The sequence below is a fragment of the Anomalospiza imberbis genome, chromosome 5, assembly GCF_031753505.1.
Source record: "Anomalospiza imberbis isolate Cuckoo-Finch-1a 21T00152 chromosome 5, ASM3175350v1, whole genome shotgun sequence".
Classification (NCBI taxonomy): Eukaryota; Metazoa; Chordata; class Aves; order Passeriformes; family Viduidae; genus Anomalospiza; species Anomalospiza imberbis.
The window spans coordinates 14,868,147-14,887,302 of NC_089685.1; the positions used below are offsets into that span (position 1 = coordinate 14,868,147).

The 19,156-nt window shown below is 35.7% G+C and overlaps 1 protein-coding gene across 7 annotated transcripts in view; it reads left to right on the forward strand.

Moving 5' to 3' along the window:
- The window catches only part of CPNE8 (copine 8), a 71,360-nt gene that overhangs the window by 48,423 nt on the left and 3,781 nt on the right, over window positions 1–19,156 (forward strand). For 4 of the 7 annotated variants that reach the window (XM_068189735.1, XM_068189734.1, XM_068189733.1 and 1 more), the window contains 7 exons: window positions 1,569–1,630; window positions 5,431–5,477; window positions 6,243–6,424; window positions 8,331–8,458; window positions 11,915–12,017; window positions 14,690–14,747; window positions 17,431–17,504. In XM_068189735.1, coding sequence (XP_068045836.1) covers window positions 1,569–1,630; window positions 5,431–5,477; window positions 6,243–6,424; window positions 8,331–8,458; window positions 11,915–12,017; window positions 14,690–14,747; window positions 17,431–17,504 — 654 coding nt within the window. Of the gene's footprint in view, window positions 1–1,461; window positions 1,631–5,430; window positions 5,478–6,242; window positions 6,425–8,330; window positions 8,459–11,914; window positions 12,018–14,689; window positions 14,748–17,430; window positions 17,505–19,156 lie in introns of those variants that run through there. The other 3 variants (XM_068189736.1, XR_010998975.1, XR_010998974.1) reach the window with 3 other exon arrangements.

A 19,156-nucleotide genomic window follows, 5' to 3' on the forward strand; every position in this document is an offset into this window, starting at 1 on the left:
TTTATCTTGCAAATTTTTGAATTTTCAAGCCAGGCACCAAGACCATAATTTTCACTAATAGGAGGTAGAGTTCTGGAGAACTTACAGTGGATATAAATAATTGACTGCTATTCACTACTGCCTTTAAAGACTATGTACATACAGTGCATATCTTAATTTATTATTACTTAAGGGGTCACTTTCACAATACATGGTTAGTTTTAAACAAAGCCTAGTAGTGAAATAAAAAATTCACTGCAAAACTTGAAGCATTGGTAGTCGTTGTCTATATGTAACTAAATACTTCAGCCACTTTGGGAGTTGTTTGTTTCCATTTTTTGACTTTTAAAATCAGATGCAGTGAAAATATTTGCTTAAATTAATTAGGAACAAGAGAAGCAGCTGTAAGAGCATATCAGCCATTAATATTACTGTGTCCAGTGGGAAAATGCATAGAAATTTTGATCTTTTTTGCAAGTCTATGCTACTATTAGCCTGGTAGAACATTGTTATGGTCTTCTGTTCTCAGCTAGAAGGGTAATTTGGTGATTTTAAGCTTAGCTGATCACTCAGTCACACAGAACTGTGACGAAGGAAGCTGGATAGAAGACAGAATTGCTACATGTAATCTCATTCTAAGTTTACAACATAGGAGTATTTTCAATTTTTATATTTTGCTGCAAGTGGACACAAAATTTTGTGATAGATTTCCACTCCCTTTTTATTCCTCGTATCTTTATTCATGGATTTGCTCTGAGTAGTTACTAAAGCAGTTTTCACTGCCTGCCTGCTGCACTTATATAATGAGAGAATTTGTGTAAATAAAATTAAAATTTTAATTTTTTGCTTCATAGATATTGCACAATATATGAGGATTTTAAATGCTGTGTCTTTTCCACTTGGGCTTATACCTGTGTGACTTGGTTGCTGAAAATGCCAATAACACCTTTAGATTACTCTGTGTTTTGGATCTCTGTCATTTCTGAATGATAAAATCTGTGACTGCTGAAATTTCTTACTGTTGAATTTTTATATATATACAGATATATGTGTATACACATACATACATACATATATATACACATACTGCTTCAAAATTTTTTTATATATTTCCTATATGTGTATACTTTACTAGATTTTTGCATTCTAGGCTTGCATCAATACTCAATACCACCTTTAATGTGAAATGAGTAATTACATAAATAATGGTAATTGAGTTCTTTAAACAGTGTTGAAGTGCTCATAGAATAGATGCATTATCATATACCCTGTAATATTCAATTGTAGGTGTAGTACACAGAAATCAGAAAACATGTATGTGGTAACCTGCTCTGGAATACAACCTTCTGCCCCTTACCTTCTCCTTAAATAAAAAAAAGAAGGCAATTATAGACTTCTCAACCTTTCTCTTCCCTTTCAAGAGCTGCCTACTGAAATTATTTAATATCTTTTTTAATCTTCTTTTTTCCCTTAACACTGTAGGAAATTACGTCCTAAGGACAGAGCTCGAAAAACATTGTGCTTATGTCTCTACTTGTTCAGCTGGGAAACACACAATTCATGTCTGACTCTCTTTTATTTGCTTTCAGGTAACATTGCTTTCCTTCCTAATTGAAACAGAAGTTTCATTCCTTGACTATATTAAAGGCGGGTATGTGATTAGCAACAAACCTTTCTTGTTTTCACAATTTGTTTATGGCTCTCAATAACATCTGTAAGGAGCTGTGCTATTTCCTCATTTTAGGAGCTGTACTTTCCTACATAAAGCATGCAGATAGTTACTAAGTTAAGTTATGCAACTTTACTTACACTGTTGGAATTGGAGTTGATACTAAAACACTGAGAAAGACTGACTTCTGATCAGCCAGAGAAAATTTGATTGAACACAAGGGAATTATTTATATATTATTAAATTATTAAAATGCTGCCTATTTCTTCCAATTATACTGAACTTTGATGTATTTAATATTGGCACTTAATTATACCTTTTCCCCTTCAAAGGCATTTTTTCAATGCTAATTAAAATTTATAACGTTTAATTTCTCATTTATCATCATTTTTTCTAAAGAGAAGTAGAGACAGAAGTGTCAAATGTCTTACCCTAGAACATGCCTGGAAGTGGGATCCAATCTGGAAAAGTTCCTGGCTCTTAACATCCCTGTCAGAACACTATACTTCTCTAAAATAATGGAAATTTGTTATGCATTCCTGGGTACTTATTTTTGGAATTTTGGGGCATAGACTCTGCATATACATTCCACATGTTTTTAAGAGCATAGATTACCTGTGAAGAAACAAGTTCCATTTTTTTGGTGGTTTTTTTTTGGTTTTTTTTTTTTTTTTTTAAATAACTTTTTTTGAAGTCTTCAACCAGAGTTCAGTGCAAATAAAAGTCTATGCTGTGTTTTGACAGTACTATATAGGGTTTTGCCTTTGGTCCCAACAGTGGCAGTCCTACATTCCTGCTGGGGACTTTGACAAAAGCTGAAAATGGCCATCCGTCCATGTTTACCAAAATTTCTATTGATTGAAGTCTGTGTATGCACAAATGCATGAAGAAACAGTCTTGCCTCCAGTGCAGCTGTTTCCTTTGAAGTGTGCTGTACAAATATGCCATGACCATCCTATTCCCCATTCATTCAAAATTCATCTCTACAGAAGGAGCAGGTATAAGGAACTGAGGAGTTGAGGCTTATGTCTAAATTTGAAAAGAAAATTATATAGGGGTTGCTTATGTAATCTTTCCAAGGTGGTCTATCACATCCCTCACTGAGATGTTACAACACAAGTATATCTCAACTGCAAGTCAGAGAAGACTTGTGATATTAATAAATTCCATTTCATTAAAAATATTAAATTATTTTTTGCTCATTTTATAAAAAAAATAATATCATTCAGTGGAATGCTCTGTGTTTAAAAGTATAAGCAGTAATACTTATTTAATTATTTTATGTAGAATCTTTTTTAGTGATCCATACAATTATTTCTATGTACATGTTAATGAAAACTGTAGAAGTACTTGTGTAAAATCTCACCTTTCTTTCTGCAGCATATGCAGTTACATAAACATGACATGAGGCTCATGTCAGGAGGCTCAGACTCAGTTATTTTCTAGGCTTCTCCCTTCCTTTGTTTGTCTCATTTAGTATGACTACATACCAGTTAAAGTCCAGTTGACAAATATTTGAAGAAAGGGGAAACAAGATTTTGTCATTAATCAGTCTGTTTTCCCATCATGTCCTCCTAAACTGGTTTTTAAGTTCCCTCTTTTTCTTCCATTTAGATAGGCAAGAGGTAGAAAGCACTGATTCTGCAGTTGGCACAATTGCATATTTACTCTTCCATAAATGGGTGCTTATAAAATACTTCATGTTCAAAAGTTTCATTGTAATTCATTTGAGGTGTTTAGAATTACTCGAGATGTCATGGAAATCTTGACAGCTTTAAGGAATTATAATTACAGTATTGGTAGATGTTTTGTGTCTGTGCATCTGTTTAATTGGGGTATTCCATTACCATAATCATCTATATGACTGTTGTTTTCTTTTAAAGAACTTTGGAGAATGAAATAGAGGTTTGTCCATAAACTCTGATTTTGTTTTACTCCATAAGACTGGATTTTATAGCAGTATGGCAGAAAAGAGGAGGATGTCCCTTTTCCATGTGAATATTACATCAAATAGCACTTAATACCTGACTTTTCTTTATATCTTGACACTTAATCACATATTTTGCCACACTGACCTTCCCACATTTAAAGTACATACATTGTGCTAAAAAATAATGTATATTTCAAAATCACACCCCCCAGTTAATAACATATTCCTGTCAAAACCTCTCCAAATATATGAATAAGTTCAGCAGTGTAAGGGATACAGTCTTGGAAAGGAATGCATTTGAATTTACAGGAATGACTGTCAACCCTAGTTTAGTGTCTGGTTTTTTTTTTTTTTTGTCTGGAAGAAAGACCAGAAGCCGCAAAGCTCCAAGACTTAGTGGACAGAAAAGATATTTCTGTGCAAATGTTTCTAGCTGGTTTGACTTACTGGAAAAGGTAGCAAGCTAGTTATTTGTAAATCAGTAAAACTGAGGAACTGAATCCTTTTGCAACTGAAATATCTTGTCATCTCTTCTGTCCCAGATTACTGGAAGATAAGCAGAAATCTTTTCCTCCATCATGTTAAAAGCCTTACCTTCTTCCAGGTCTTTAGAAATGAACACCCATACATTTTTTAGATTCAAGAGGATTTGGTCACATATTTTTAACTGAACTGTATTGAATCATTGATGGTCAAAAGGGAAATTCAGACCTCCTTCCATGACAGCTGTTTTAATCCAGGCAGTACGCTATTCACTGTAATGGGAGGCATATTTGCTGTTCACAGGAGACCTGGCATTAGAAAATTACAAAACAAGGGCTGCCATAACTAAGTATTTTAGAAGCTTTGCCATGTGTTTCTGGTATCCTTGGAGACTATCAAGGAGTAATAAAACTGTGTAAGGGGAAGATCTTGAAGAGACTTTATTGGAAAAATCTTTGTCTGTTGTTACACCATTTGGCTCAACAAGCATCTGCAAAGGGGAAATTATAAGTGACACTGGGGGTTTAGATGCCATGGAGAGGATGCAGCTTCTTGGTAGAATTAGTTACTCTGACAGCTCTGTTGTACAGTTCTGTGCAGTATGTGGTCCTCAAACCTTCAACTGCTCCCCCCTGCTGACAGACCAGCTGGTTGTCATTCTGAAGCCACAGGGGGAAATCCAGATTCCTTCCAGTGTACTGGTTAAAAAACTGTAATCAAGCCTAGTCAAAAACTACATTGATGCTTAATTTGTTCCCTTATGTATATCAGTACTGATGGAACTCTTATTGAAGGATGACAGGGTTCATTTTGCTCTCTCTGTGGCTGTGAGGATTACTGTTCCTTTAAAGGTATTTTCTTCATTTCTTGTGGTATATAGGAAGATAGGGTAAAATCACCTGTACACTTCGAACTACATCATGTATTTCTATACCAACTAAATTATGGCAGAGCAGTAGTGATCTATGCAGCACTGAATCCATAAGGCACATTGCTTTTTTTGGGTATTCCACCTCAGTTGGGAGAAGACATCTTGCATGACCAGGGTTAAAATATATCCAAGGGAAAATCAGTATTACTGTTAAAAGGAATTAATAATATTTATGGAAGTTCATGCTAATTATTTATTTAGGATTTTAATAAACAATGAAAAAAAGAATGATGGAGTCAAGTAAGTGTTTTCAGTGTGTTAATAAGTTAGTGTTGTGTAGCCCTTGGCTTGAACCTTATATGAGTATTTTCAGTGTTTATTTCCTCTATTAGAAAGTCAGTGTCCTACAGTTTGTTCACAAATGATGTTACCATCTCTTTTTTATTTTTTCCATAGTAGTACCACTGTTAATAAGCTTTGTGTTTGCTTTTTCTGCAGAACCCAAATCAATTTCACAGTCGCTATTGATTTCACAGCCTCCAATGGTAAGAATAAAAATAAACATCTTGTGTGTGTTTGTGTTGGGTTCAGTTTTAAGTATGCATATGTGTTTGTAACAGTATTCAGCTGGCACCACCTGGACTTGGGATTCCATTATGCCAAGGAACAGATGAGAGGCCAATTCCTGTCTAGGAAAGCAGGACAAACAGAACAGATAAAAGTTGGAAAAGCTGCATATAAAATTTAATAACCAGAAGCTGTTTGCAAATATCTGTGTAGTTCTTGATGATGATGATGATGATGATGATGATGATTATTGTTTGGTTTTTTATAACTGCTGGGAGAAAACTTAGAAGAACCCATTGAAAAGGGCCAAATAGTTCCAGGGAGAGTGAGGCTGAAGTGGGGTGAAACAGAGATAAGCTGTGATCCTCCTCCAAAGCTGCTTTCAGAATGTCATAATACTTTTGTAAATTTCATCTTAAAAGTGTATAAATTTCACAAATCTACAAGTTTCTTGCTGCTTTTTCAATGCTGAAATACAGTTACTTCTGCTAAAATGTCTTTAGAACTACTAAGAAACTACTGTTTTTAATATTTATTATTAAATTTCACAAATCTACAAGTTTCTTGCTGCTTTTTCAATGCTGAAATACAGTTACTTCTGCTAAAATGTCTTTAGAACTACTAAGAAACTACTGTTTTTAATATTTATTCAGAACACTGCATTTTTACCTGATACAACTTCTTATTTTTAAGAGAGAAAATTCTGAAGTGATTTAAAGTAAATCTGATCCTTGCTTCAACAGGTAACCCTTTACAGCCAACGTCACTGCACTACATGAATCCCTATCAGCTGAATGCCTATGGCATGGCACTGAGAGCTGTTGGTGAAATAATTCAGGACTATGATAGTGATAAAATGTTCCCAGCTCTAGGTTTTGGAGCTAGACTTCCTCCAGATGGAAGAGTATCACATGAATTTGCACTGGTAAGTAAATAAATATATACTTTTAAAATTTCTTTACTACAACAGAATGTTGGGATTTAAGCTTGTAGTCTTAAGCAGTTACTGGACAAGTAAAGAACAGAGAATGTGCTAAGTCTTCTGTGCTTACTCTAAATAGCTGTTTCAAAACTTTTCATCATAGTGAAGTTGCTTCACTTGAAGTTATGGAGAGAAATCTGGAGTCAAGAAGTCCCTGTAGGCCAAAAATTGTAATAAAGAAAAGTAATAATCTTTAACCTCAGCTGTAGCAGCTTGAGAAACAGATGCTTTAAAGACTTCAGACTGAAGCCAATATCTCTAAAGAAGCAAATGAATCATATGCCAAGATAGTATTCCATTATTATTCTTATTATTCTGTCTCATTCTCTTATCTTTACGGGCTGCTAGTTCAGAGACATAGGGATATCTAAGTGGACTGATGAGTTGATAAGAACAAATCTGAGATTGGTCCATGGGTCAGAAATTACAAACCTAAAATCTACCAGGATTTGCCAGAAAGCTGATGCTTGTGACCGGTGTTGGTGTTTTATCTACTTGCTTATTTTGAGGTTTTTGTTCTTCTCAGGGTAGGATAAATTTGTCAGAATTATAGCAAATGTAGGTGTATCAGGGGAGTTCTAATCAGATAGCATCAAAGACATGGCAGCAGATTGGTGACTGTGGATATGTATTTCTTCTGTCAGCCTGTGCTAGAAAAGAATGCAACATATCTTACCTCAGGGAAATGTTTTCCACATAGATAGTCATTTAAAACAGGTGCAATTACTCATTTAAATTGCAGACTTTGGACTTTGTATAGCAAGTCCAAATATATTGATACGTCTTTCAGTTTTAAGGATATTTCTGAAATTAATTCAGTTACTTTATGAGCCATTGTGATGCTTTTACAAGAGAAAAAGCACCACATACATACATACATATATATACATATATATGTGTATGTGTGTGTATTTCCTTCCTCCATACATGCAGATATATAGGTGTCTCCCACGTAATGCTTAGCAGTGTTTTCAGCTCTCTCTTTTAATGTTTTAGACAAATTCTATCCAAAATCCCCTTTGATTGTCTAGATTGTCAGGAAAGTATACGTTGCATCAGACTGAGGTACTGGCACACTAAGCCAATGAGATGTTGGGACATGAAGGTGGGTAGGATGATTTGAAATGTTTTGAAGCCTTACATAGATCATTTTCTGGCCTGACATTGGTCTGGAATTCAGCTTTTATGTTTGTATTGCCATCTGTAAATAGGTATCCTCATTAAAGAGTCATTACGGAGATAGGCAGTAAAATGCCTAGCCTAAGAATTTACAGTACTAGCCATTTTGTGGGCTCCAAAGAGTAAATTCCTTTCTTCAATTGTTTATAACAGGTCAAAAATAATATTTTCAATGCAGAAATATCAGGCCAAAATAATGAATAGTTTATTGTTTACCTTACACACTTTTAAGTTTATGAACTCAGGATCTGGCTATCATTTCTTTTTTTCACATTTTTAAAAGAATAAATCATAAAGCCTGAGCTGCGCTCCTAAACGTGCTTCCAGATTTATGTCTGACCTGTAATTCATACCTTAAATCCACACAGGGAAATGCCTGTTACTGTCATATGTGTGAAGGAGTGTTTAGTTATACTAAAGGTGGTGTTTATGTCTAGGAGCCAGTCCTAGAGATTGAGACTGCTGAGGCTGGTACAACCTCCTTACCTCAGCAGTTAGCACTCACAAGCAGATGTGGCACATACACTGGGTATTTGTAGGATCTCTGAATAGATCCTTGAATGCTTAGGTCTTAGCCCTTTAAATATGTACACTGGGTAGTGTTCATTAACCTATGTAATTTTTACTTCATAATTACTTATACTGATTAATCATCTCTTGTTTTTGTTAGAATGGAAACCCTCAAAATCCATACTGCCATGGAATTGATGGTGTAATGGAGGCATATTACAGGAGTCTAAAATCTGTACAGCTTTATGGACCAACAAACTTTGCTCCTGTAATTAATCATGTAGCCAGGTAAGCATCACAACAGGTGCTGTGCAGAAACTTCTTCTTGTCAGAACAACTGCTGCATATAAAAGGCTGACAGTTACAGAGAAAGGTATTTGTTGACAGTTGTTTTGTTTATTCAGTCCCATAATTACCTTGTGATTTTGAGTAGGTTTGAAGACCATGTGCTGGTATTATGCAGAATTTAATTGCTGATTAAAAAGAAATGCAAGTGGTCCAGTTGACCAGCCTGAATAAAAATCTTAGCAGAAATCATAAGGGAAGAACATTTTTGTCATGTCATGGTCCCTTTTTGTCCTTTAGAGCACAGAATTATTGCTTCACAGCTAATACATGCACCTATGAAAAATTTTTATAAGCTCTGAGTTTTTTTAAGTATGTGTAGTTTCTCTAACCTCTGAATGTCCCAAATGTCAACAAAATCTTCCAGGTCTCTCTGTGCCAGCAATTCCCAGCTGGTAGTGGTACTTTTAAGGCAGCGATACGGCTGTCACCATTGGGGAGCCATGGTGCTGTTATGCAACACCTCATCTAACTTCTCAAAGTAAAAACCTTCCTGTGCTTATAGAAGTTTCTTAAGAAGGATAATGTTGCCTTATTTTGGCAGACAGGATCTTGACTTGCAATCTTGAGCTCAAGACCTTGGCAGTATAATACCTCCATGAATTTATATTGGAAAGTGATATGGCTTAGGTGATTTGCTGAACAGATTTTATTTTATTTATAGACACAAAGAGCTACTGGTTACAATATAAAGAAGTAGAGATGTGTAAATCATTGTACTGGTAATGTTTTATTTATGAGCTTGCAAAGTAGCTAATTTTAATAGCAAGAGATATTTATGTACTGTCTGGTTTGCTGTTGTTAGTTCTACAGACCAGCGGAAAATAGTTTGCAAATTCTGTGGGGCGAAGAATTTTCTGGGCCCCCAGCATGGCTAGATAGCTGATTTTAGCTATTTATCATTAGAGTTTGTTGTTTTGTCTTCAGATCATACCATTAAAATTATGTACATGTATTTTACATTGCTTGTCATCTGGGAGTATCTGTCTCCTTTAATCTTTCCTTTGACATGATCTCTTCAGTAGCAGTTTTCCATATATGTGGCACTCAGTGTCTGCATAAGCCACATTATCTGGAAATCTAACCCAACAATTTTTCAGGCTCTTTCTTTTTCTTCAGAACTGGTCATAACAGCTGAGGTGCCTGACCCAGAACTTGGCAGTTTATCTCAAGCCTGCTGTTCATTGCAAAAATTGAAATTTTTGATCCAGTTTTATCAGAGCATTGGCATAAAATTAGTTCTTTTTCTCACTAGTTGTTTTTCAGGAAAATTTGCCAACTTTTGCAGAATAACAGAAGACTGTCCCACCCGTATTAGTAGTCCTTACACTGAACTTTTGTCTAAATATCAATTTGTTGCAAACTTTGGGAGCTCCTCCTAGTAGCAAATCATACTACATTATAGTGGTAAGGCTACATGTCTTCACAAGGATTTCTACTGCATGAACATCCCTAGAGCAATCTATGTGTCAGTCCAGTTCTCAGTAACACCATTTTCCTTCAAAGTTCAATTTCTTGATTATTCTGGTGATTCTCATAGACATGGTACTGCCCTGCAGTTACTCTTTGAACCTACTTTCATCCTCAAAGAAATATCTTCTTTCCACATCCCTCCTACTTAAAAGAATGCCTCTGATGAAATATCTGTAACCAATGTCAGATATTACTATCCTGTTGTGATCTTGATATTCTTTGGATACTCTTTAGGCAGATAATGACTTTTTTATCCTTTCCCCAGTTAGAGAGTTATCTAAACTACGCCAGATTCAACTTAGTGTCATCTACCATCTCCCTTCTTCTTGTAAGATCTTTCTTGCAAAAGGCTTTGGAGCATTTTAATCTGTGAAAAATTTGAAATAACCAAATTTCTGTTCCATTTCTTCAGTGTAGATATATAGACAGTGTTAAGTGCTCAGGTAAGATAATAGTGTTTATTTTACTCTCTCATCATACCTTGTCAATGCAATCATCATTGAAAAGTTTATAAGCAGTGTGGAAAAGGGAGATAAAAAAAAGTCTCTGCTTGGCAGTGAAAACGTGTTCCATGGTAGGTCTTGCTAATGTCAATATTTAACTCTCAATCCCTACTGCCATGGTGCAAATAGGTGATATCCAACAGGTTCACTGCTGGTATGGCTTCTTTACCCATCTGGATCCTGGGGGGAGGGTGGAAGATACTGACGTTTGTTAGTCAGTTGTGCCTTTCTCCAAACTCCTATAAATGTTGTGGCTGCAGCATTATTTGTCAGAAGTACTTGCTTGCCAATGCACTGTTATCATCAGAGGATTTTGTAAGTATATGCAAGCATCATGGCCATCATTGAACATACTCTGTTCAGTGAACCAGGTCTTTCATATTCAGTGACCAAAGAAATAGTGAGTTATTTGACAGTCATATTAGGTATTTGGGCATGTGTTGAAAAGTACTCCTGTGGCAACTAATTTTTTTCTTTACTGCTCTCTGTACAACTCACTGCAAAGGTTCTACTTCTTGACTTCTTCACAGCATCAAGAGCCTTGATAAAAGTAGGAACTGTAGTGGCTGGGAAGCAGCAAACAGCTTCCCACAAAAAAAGTTCTTCTGTTCAGGCCATCGAATTTAGTGAGGCTGTTTGGGCTCACTCTCTTTCAGGACTTTACAAACCTTCAAAAGCTGCTCGTTTTCAAAGAATAGTTGTTTCTTGGGTCCTTTGACTGAGGTGGGAATGGCACTGGGTGTACTTTATCTTGCATTCCTGTACAGCACAAGGTGAAGCTTGAGTCTTGCAGGAAAGGACATCTGTGGGTGGTACAAAGAAATTACTGTCAGAGCCAGGATTGCAGGGTGTACATTCAGCTGTTTTACAAGCATGCATGTAAATGTGAACTATAAATCTGCAATTATGGTCAACAGTAAGTAACCTGGATTTGTAAGACAAAAAGAAAAAAAAAGAAGAAGAGAAAAATATGCAATGAGTTGATTCCTGTTAAGGTTTATTTGTGCTACAATCCCAGCCATTCAGTATTCATGTATACCCTTCATACAAAGGTATGTACCCTATAGGTAATACCTATTAAACCACTTAGGCTTTCTAACATCTCATAATTCTATAAAGCACATTCTGTCCCTACTCATAATTCTATAAAGCACATTCTGTCCCTACTCCTTCTGGTAGTGGTGCAGTTCCCATTTTTCACTGATGCAGCACATACAGATTATCAGTATTGTATTAGTTATGTTTTTTAAATGTTCTCATTGAAAAGTATAAAGTCTGGCTTAGTTATGAATGTCTTTACTTTTGAAATTCACTGTGTTTTTTAGTCCTTGATAGTCAAATTTTGCAAATACAGCTTGTTTTCATATTAATTTCTTTTGTAAGTGTTTTTTTACTATTATAATGTTGGTTTTTCCTCCCTTAGATATGCTGCTTCAGTAAAAGATGGCTCCCAGTATTTTGTTCTTCTCATTATTACAGATGGAGTTATATCTGATATGGCTCAAACAAAAGAATCCATAGTGAATGTAAGTTTTACTGAAAATGTTAAAATAATGCTTGTAGGAATTAATATTTTAGACAATAAAGTAAGTGGATTAATAGTTCAGGCACTAGATTTGTTCCATGATTACCCATTTTTGCCAGATGGGAAAAGTTTATTATGCATAAAGATGAAAAGAAAGCAGAAATTGAACTTGACTTAATTAGATAGTGTTCTCTGGTAAGTGATACTCTTTCTCTTCTCTCTAACACTGTGTGTCTGTATGATTTTGCTCATTTATTTCTTGCCTCCTCCTTCCTCATGCACATCCCACCATGCAGTTTTGCATAGTAAACTCTGTTCTGTCTTTCTCATAACTGCAGTCAGCTTTGATACCCCCATTTTTTAAAAACTTCCCCCAGCTTTCTGATCCTGGCAAGCATACCAATCATCTGATTCCCTCAAAACAGTCCCCTAAAACTCTGTAAGTTCCTTACTTCTTAGTTTCTGCATTATTTTCAGTATTTTTCTCTTCAAAACTGCCATGGGTATAGGTAATATTCTGTATTATGAGCAGGTTCTATTGTGCTTTTGCCTGTGGGAAATTTCAGTTAAAAGTACACACAGAAACAGTCCTAGACATGGTTGGAAAAGATCTCTACCACTAGTTTGTAACAGTGGATCTAGTTAACAGCAGAGTGGTGAGTTGAAAAGCCTACATTAAAGTAATTTAGCCTCATGTCCAAGTGAGTAGTGTAGAATTAGGTGTCACAGTTTTGAAGACCAACTTTCAGTACCTCCTATAGAGATTTGATGCTGTTCCAGTTTGTGAGGTGCACATGAAAATACTGCCCCAGTGTTCTGCCTTTCGCTGGGGACCAAGATGCCCTCAAGTCCCAGCCCGCAGCACATACACGGAATTTGTGTAATAATAAGCTTGGAAATTCATTCTCTAGCCCAGACTAGAAGTTTGAAACATAATTTCTTTTAGATGAGCTGCTTTTAGGTGATGAAAAGACTCAGTGGAGAAAAAAAAGAGCAGCTCTTGATTCTGACTCACCCTTCCATTTGAAGTCTGTGCATAAGAGACCAGTGAGTGCAGTTGGCTGATACCTTGTAAGATTGATTCATTTGCCACTAAGGCATACAGAAAACCCTTGTTTTCAGTAATAGTTCATTTCAACAAATAACGGCTGTTAGTCTGCAACTGTCTGGAAACACAGCAGATGTGCTGTTAGCTTGCAATAAGTGGAAGTTTGCAATATTCCACTAGTTTGCAAAGTGGAAGTTTGGAATATTTGCTGTCTTGGTTTTTTATGAAGATGCCTTCATTTTTCTGCATGTTTCTCGAAGTGTGAGCACAGTATACCATGACAGAACTAATTAAATGCTATTCAATAGCAGTTTTTTCAGTCTTAATAATATCCATAATACTAAAAAGGGCAATGATGTCCAGTGCAACTTGATGTGTATAAAACGCGGAGTATATTTCAATTTTAACATTAATTGTGCTTTTAGGCATCTTTCTCATTACAGCATATATGTCAGACATATTCTGTTTTATCAAACTGTTTAAAGGTTATGCTGTCATTCAGAAATGCCAACAGTTAAGCTTAATATGCAAAAGTTTAACTCTGTCTTTATGCTGTCCTTGCCACTTACTGTTTCATATTTCATTGTATCACATAATTCTGTGTGTGTGCGAGTAGGAATCTCTTTAAAGGATACTTTCCTTACAGTCAAAAAATAACATTCTAGAAAACAGAAGGTTCTGTCCTAAGAGATCAGAAGGTGTACATGCATGATTTTTGTGACTAGTGTGTGCTCTGTTTAATGTTTAAAATTACTGTAGACATTTTACAGTTTATCAGAATATCTCAATAAGCAACAGAATTATCAGAATTATCTCAGTAAGTTGTCCACCCTGACATTTACTGAATGTTCTTTAGTTTTAGTTGATACCTTCTTCATCAGAGGCAGATTCACATTATTTCTATAAATTGATGCTACTATCAGGGCAGGAGAGTCCAATATTTAAGATAGTGTCTTTGTAATTTTAAGGATTTTACAGGTTTATTCAGAGAAAACCAGATATCATCTTTGAATGAAAAAGAAAAGTAAAATTAAAAATCTTGCCACAGGCCAATTCTCTATCTTGTTTGTCTGTGGCATGGATGATTGACTAGAGTAAAATGTCATTAATGGGATAAATGTAATATATATATATTGCTCAAATAGATTATTTCTTTTCTTTTAAAAATTGGCATTAAAATGTACAAAATAGTGTCCTATAGTTGCAAGCAGCTGTGTAAGATCAAGAAACAGCAAAGCACATTTAAATAAATGTCTAACCTAATGTTATTAGATACATATTTGCAATTCCTGTCAGTTTACAAACGTTTCTAGGAGAAATTTGTCCTCTTAGTTGTCATATTAGTATTAAATGCTAACATAGTTTGTTGTCATTAATTAGCATCCTATATGATATGATTCAAAGACTTGGTAATGAAAAACTAAAATAATCATGTGCCTTTCTATCTTCATCCAAGATGTTTTGTACCATTTAAGCAGACAGTTTACACCACTCAACTTTTTAGGGGGAAAATTGTTCTTTAAAACATAATTTCTGCATGTTTTTTGTTCACTTTGTTCTCAGATCTCCTGTTATTGGCAGAGGTTATGTAATGCATTAAACCTGTTTTTCTTCTTCTTTTGAAGGCTTCAAAGTTTCCAATGTCCATAATTATAGTGGGGGTAGGACCAGCAGAGTTTGATGGTAAGTGTTCTAGTGTTTTTTCTGTTTTTTTAATATTTGCTTACAATTCAGTAATATGTAGCTTTTCAAACAAATATTGGTCTTTAGAAGAACATTATATGAAGCGAGGAGTGGGTGCTGTTGGCATTTCCAGCTGGATTGATTGATTGATTGATAACTCGGTGTGATTGCAAGCTACCATGTGGAGCTGTGTAGCCTCTCAGGCTCTCTCTTCAAGTCAGAGCCATACGGGGGCTCAGCATTTACAGTAAAGCAAGTATACTCAAGAAATGTTGAATTTCTTCAACACAAATATTTAGATGCCTTGTGAAGTGTCAGTTGAGTGGAAGCATTGATCTTACTGCCGTAATAAAATCTTGATTAAAAAAATACATTTGAGGTGATCTGGATTAAACAGGGTTTCACTTGGTAACAAGAGCGAGCCCTACTATGCAGCAGCATTGACAGAATATTACAGCAGGAGAGAAATTACCAGGTTGCTTATGTGTTCTTTCTATGATATTCTGGAACACCATTCTCTATTGTAATAACTAAGCTGCTTCCATTATTTGTATTAATTTATTAAGTATGTATCACTGCACTCTGAAGTGTAGACATTGTGTGTGTCTGTTCCTCAACGTCCTAAATCATTTCTTTTTCATTCTAGTACATCTGGTTAGACAGTATGCCTTCTGTTGTACATGAAATATACTTAGTACTACTACCACAGATGTTTAGTGTTCACTAATGACTGTACATGTTAATTTTTTTATAAATACTTTAAATGTATGAAAAAAGAGGAAAAAACAAGACAAATTATTTTATTTTTAATTTATTTCATTTTATTACAAGCATTATTCTTATGCTGTTTGGCAAGTGGTATAGTAGTCACAATTTTAAGTATCTTATTCCATGAAGAAATTGTCCAGGTGAGCACTTACACTTCAGATGATTGTGTGCCACAATCAGTGAGAAAGGACAGTTGATATTCATAAATGCATATGATGGAGATTTGTTAATTTCATTTTTACTCCTGAGAATTCCAACATAGTCCTGTGTTACTTACCATTCTCTGACCCCTCCATTGCATTTTCCCTTTCTCCCTGTTTATCTAGTCCCTGGATTTTCCCAGGCTCCCTTTCTCAGTCAGGACATGTTCTTGGGGTGTCGTCCCTCCCCCTTTCCTAAGTTGGGATTCTGTTTGTACTGCAGGATGCAGTTTCCATCTTTGGAACCACAATCCCGGTGTGTACTGCCTCAGTGAGATTCACCCTGAGGTGAATGCCAAGTCTGTGGTCCCTCAGTGCCTAAAAGGACAGAGGAATTACTTCCATTTACAGAAATTCCTTCTGGAATAAACAACAGACTCCGTGTCTGCTGTGCATGCTGAAGAAGTGTGCCTGCAGGAGGGTGATGTTTAGAGTGGACATTCGAGTGCCCCTGAAGCTTCACTTGTGCCCTAAAGAGACCAAGCTGCTCCTCTTCAGATCTCCCTGTCCCATAGATCTCCCAGCCCCTGGCGGATACCAGAGGGGTTCTTAAAAGTTTAAAGCTTGGGTAGATGACACATACATTTGGCAGAGCTTTACTTAAAGGATGTGAGGATGACTGTAACAGGTCACAACAGGAGCATTTTTGCCTGGTATTCTGTACCTGACCATGGCCATGGGTAGTTCCTTGGAGAATGTTAAGAACAGACTAAGCAAATTTGGTATTTCCCTGAATACTGGTTTTAGGTTGGTGTTTCCTGGGCAGGATGTGCTTTATGTCTGTTTTGAAATTTTTTAGTGAAACTCCTTCAAATACCTGTTCAGTCTCCTGGTTTGTACACGTGTATGTTTTTGCAGCAGCATCATCAGGCAACATGCTCTGCAGACCCACTGATTTGTTTCTTTGAACAAATATACTCTGTTCAGCTTGGCTCCTGATGGTGTCATTTATAGTTCCTAGTTCTTGCTTCAGAAGAACTAGGTTTTGAAGTGCTGGTTTCAGTGAATTTAGCCCAGTTTGTAAACCCCTGAGAAACTGAGGTGCAGGGCTTTGGTTTTCATAGAACACACTGAAAGAAGATTTGTAGAACTGCAGATCCAACATCTCAGCAATAATCTGAGATCCCAAATCCATCTATTTCAACACTGACAAGAGAGCAGGTACATCTTTCTACCTAGAGTAGCTTCCAGGTATCTGGACAACAGAGCTTTCCTGTATCCTGCTCAGAAGATACAATAAGAATTGCCCAATAAATTGAATAATTCTTTTAAGCGCTCCTCATTCAGTAGCATTAGAAGATACTGCTTTTTCAGTGTGAATGTGAGTTATTACCTCTCTGTGCTGTATCCTCTGCTATCTTCTGTAACAATAGCTGCTGAAGATGAATTCTTCTCCACCTCTGAAAGTATATATATATTGCCTTACAAAACCAGATATACTTGCTGTTTTGAGAGATGAAAGGATAAAAACTTTGTCATAGTCTGTTCTTTTCTGAAGGTGACAATAAAGATAAAAGTATGTATTGTCACCATGAGAAAGTGCAAAATAGCTACAAAACATGATGTATTTTCTGATGCAAATGATCTTAACAGAGTTACATAAAGAATTGTTGGTTTTTTATTGCTCAAAAGTGTAAGTTGTCTGAACTTTTTCTCATCAAGATGATTTTATTGTGTACCTGAACTCATAGGGTTTTTTTGTTTATTTTTTTAAGCTATGGAAGAACTGGATGGGGATGTAGTGAGGATTTCTTCAAGAGGAAGGTTTGCAGAAAGAGACATTGTGCAGGTGGGAGAGAAAATATATTCTCATAGATAGATTTTACTGTTCCTCTTTGTTTTGAATTCTCATTTCTATCCATTTCTATGTATTCCTACATTCCTGTCATTTTACCTTAGCACTGACATACTTTATCTTGAGGTGTTTATAACAAGCTCAGAAACAGAAACTCTGTAATAGCTCTAAGCCTTTTTATAAGACACAGTAGTGGATCTGCATTTGTTAGGAAATGACCCCTAACTGGCAGGACATTGTTATAAAGTTTTGGTGTTATACAGCCATGGAGAAGAGTTAGCTATGGAAAATTTGGAGAAACATGATGTTTCTAGAAAAAATGGGTTCTGGCTAAAAGTAAATCTTATATGGAAGCCATATTTCTTGGTAGTGGCTGAATACATTCATAAAATAGAGTATTTAAGTTGGAAGGGTCTTACAACAGACATCTAGTGCAACTGCCTGGCCATTTAAGTACAGGGCTGACTAAAAGTTAGAGCTTGTTAATAAGGGCACTGACCAAAGCCTCTTAAACACTGACAGGCATCCTTAGATTCAAACCACATCTTAGACCTGCCATTTCTTCTTCTTCCTTTATTCCTCCTATTTGTCAAACTTCATAGTGTTCACTTACTTTTCCTCTTACTTATTTGCACTTACTTCTGTTCAAGACAGGTTGGTTTTGTATATTGTTGTTTAATAGACTATATATAGAGGAAGGATAAGTAAGCCATATAAATAGCTCATACTGCATGATAATTAAGGTCAGATAGCAGCTGATGAACTTTGGGATATGTTTATTTGTTTCCATTTATATCTGCAGGAACTGAAACTTCAAAATGTGTAATATTACAAATACTAATATGTGAATGTTTAAGGATTGGTAACTGCTGGTGGATGTAAAATTTCAATCCAAGGACATGTTCAAAACATGTATTTGACACCTGATTTTATAGTTTGGTGTTATTAGAATACAAAAGTAAGGAAAGCTACATAAATATATGGAAATGAAAATGATCAGAACTCTTTTTTCAGTCTTCTTCAGTCTTCTTGAATACTACATTAAAATTCCCTCTATTTTTTTTTTCTTAATGGGGATCAGAAATGAGCATAAGATGACAGAAATTAGATTACCCTCATAATCTTTATGGGTATACATTAAAGAAAGTAATGGATTCCTGAATTCTAATAGTTGAGAAAGATACTTTTTTCATTTTTGCAACATACAGCGATAACAACTGATGAGAAAGTGAGATACCAAAACTCTTAGAAGAGTAAAACATGCTGGCTTCTTTGGTCATTGTTGTCAGATTTGAAAGTAGGGATGATGTAAGACAGCTGAACAGGAGATAAGAAATTGTTTCTCATTTTGTCAAAGTCTTTGTAGTGTTCCTTGGTGTCCATATTGGGCTGGAGAGGGGCTGTCTGTAATTTGTTGTTCTGTAAATGTCAGTGCTTTCAACAGAGCAGTGGTCTGAGCTTGGGCTGGACCCCAAGCTAGTATTTCTGCAAAGCCCTGGGTGCCATGTCAGATTTTTTAAAGCTAATTCAGGTATCTTCTGGCAAGCATTACACTTATGTTTAAATGCATTTAAATATAAGCAACATAATTTCTCTAATAACAACAGCCCAAAAAGCTTTAAAGAGCATAGATGGATAGAGTTCTA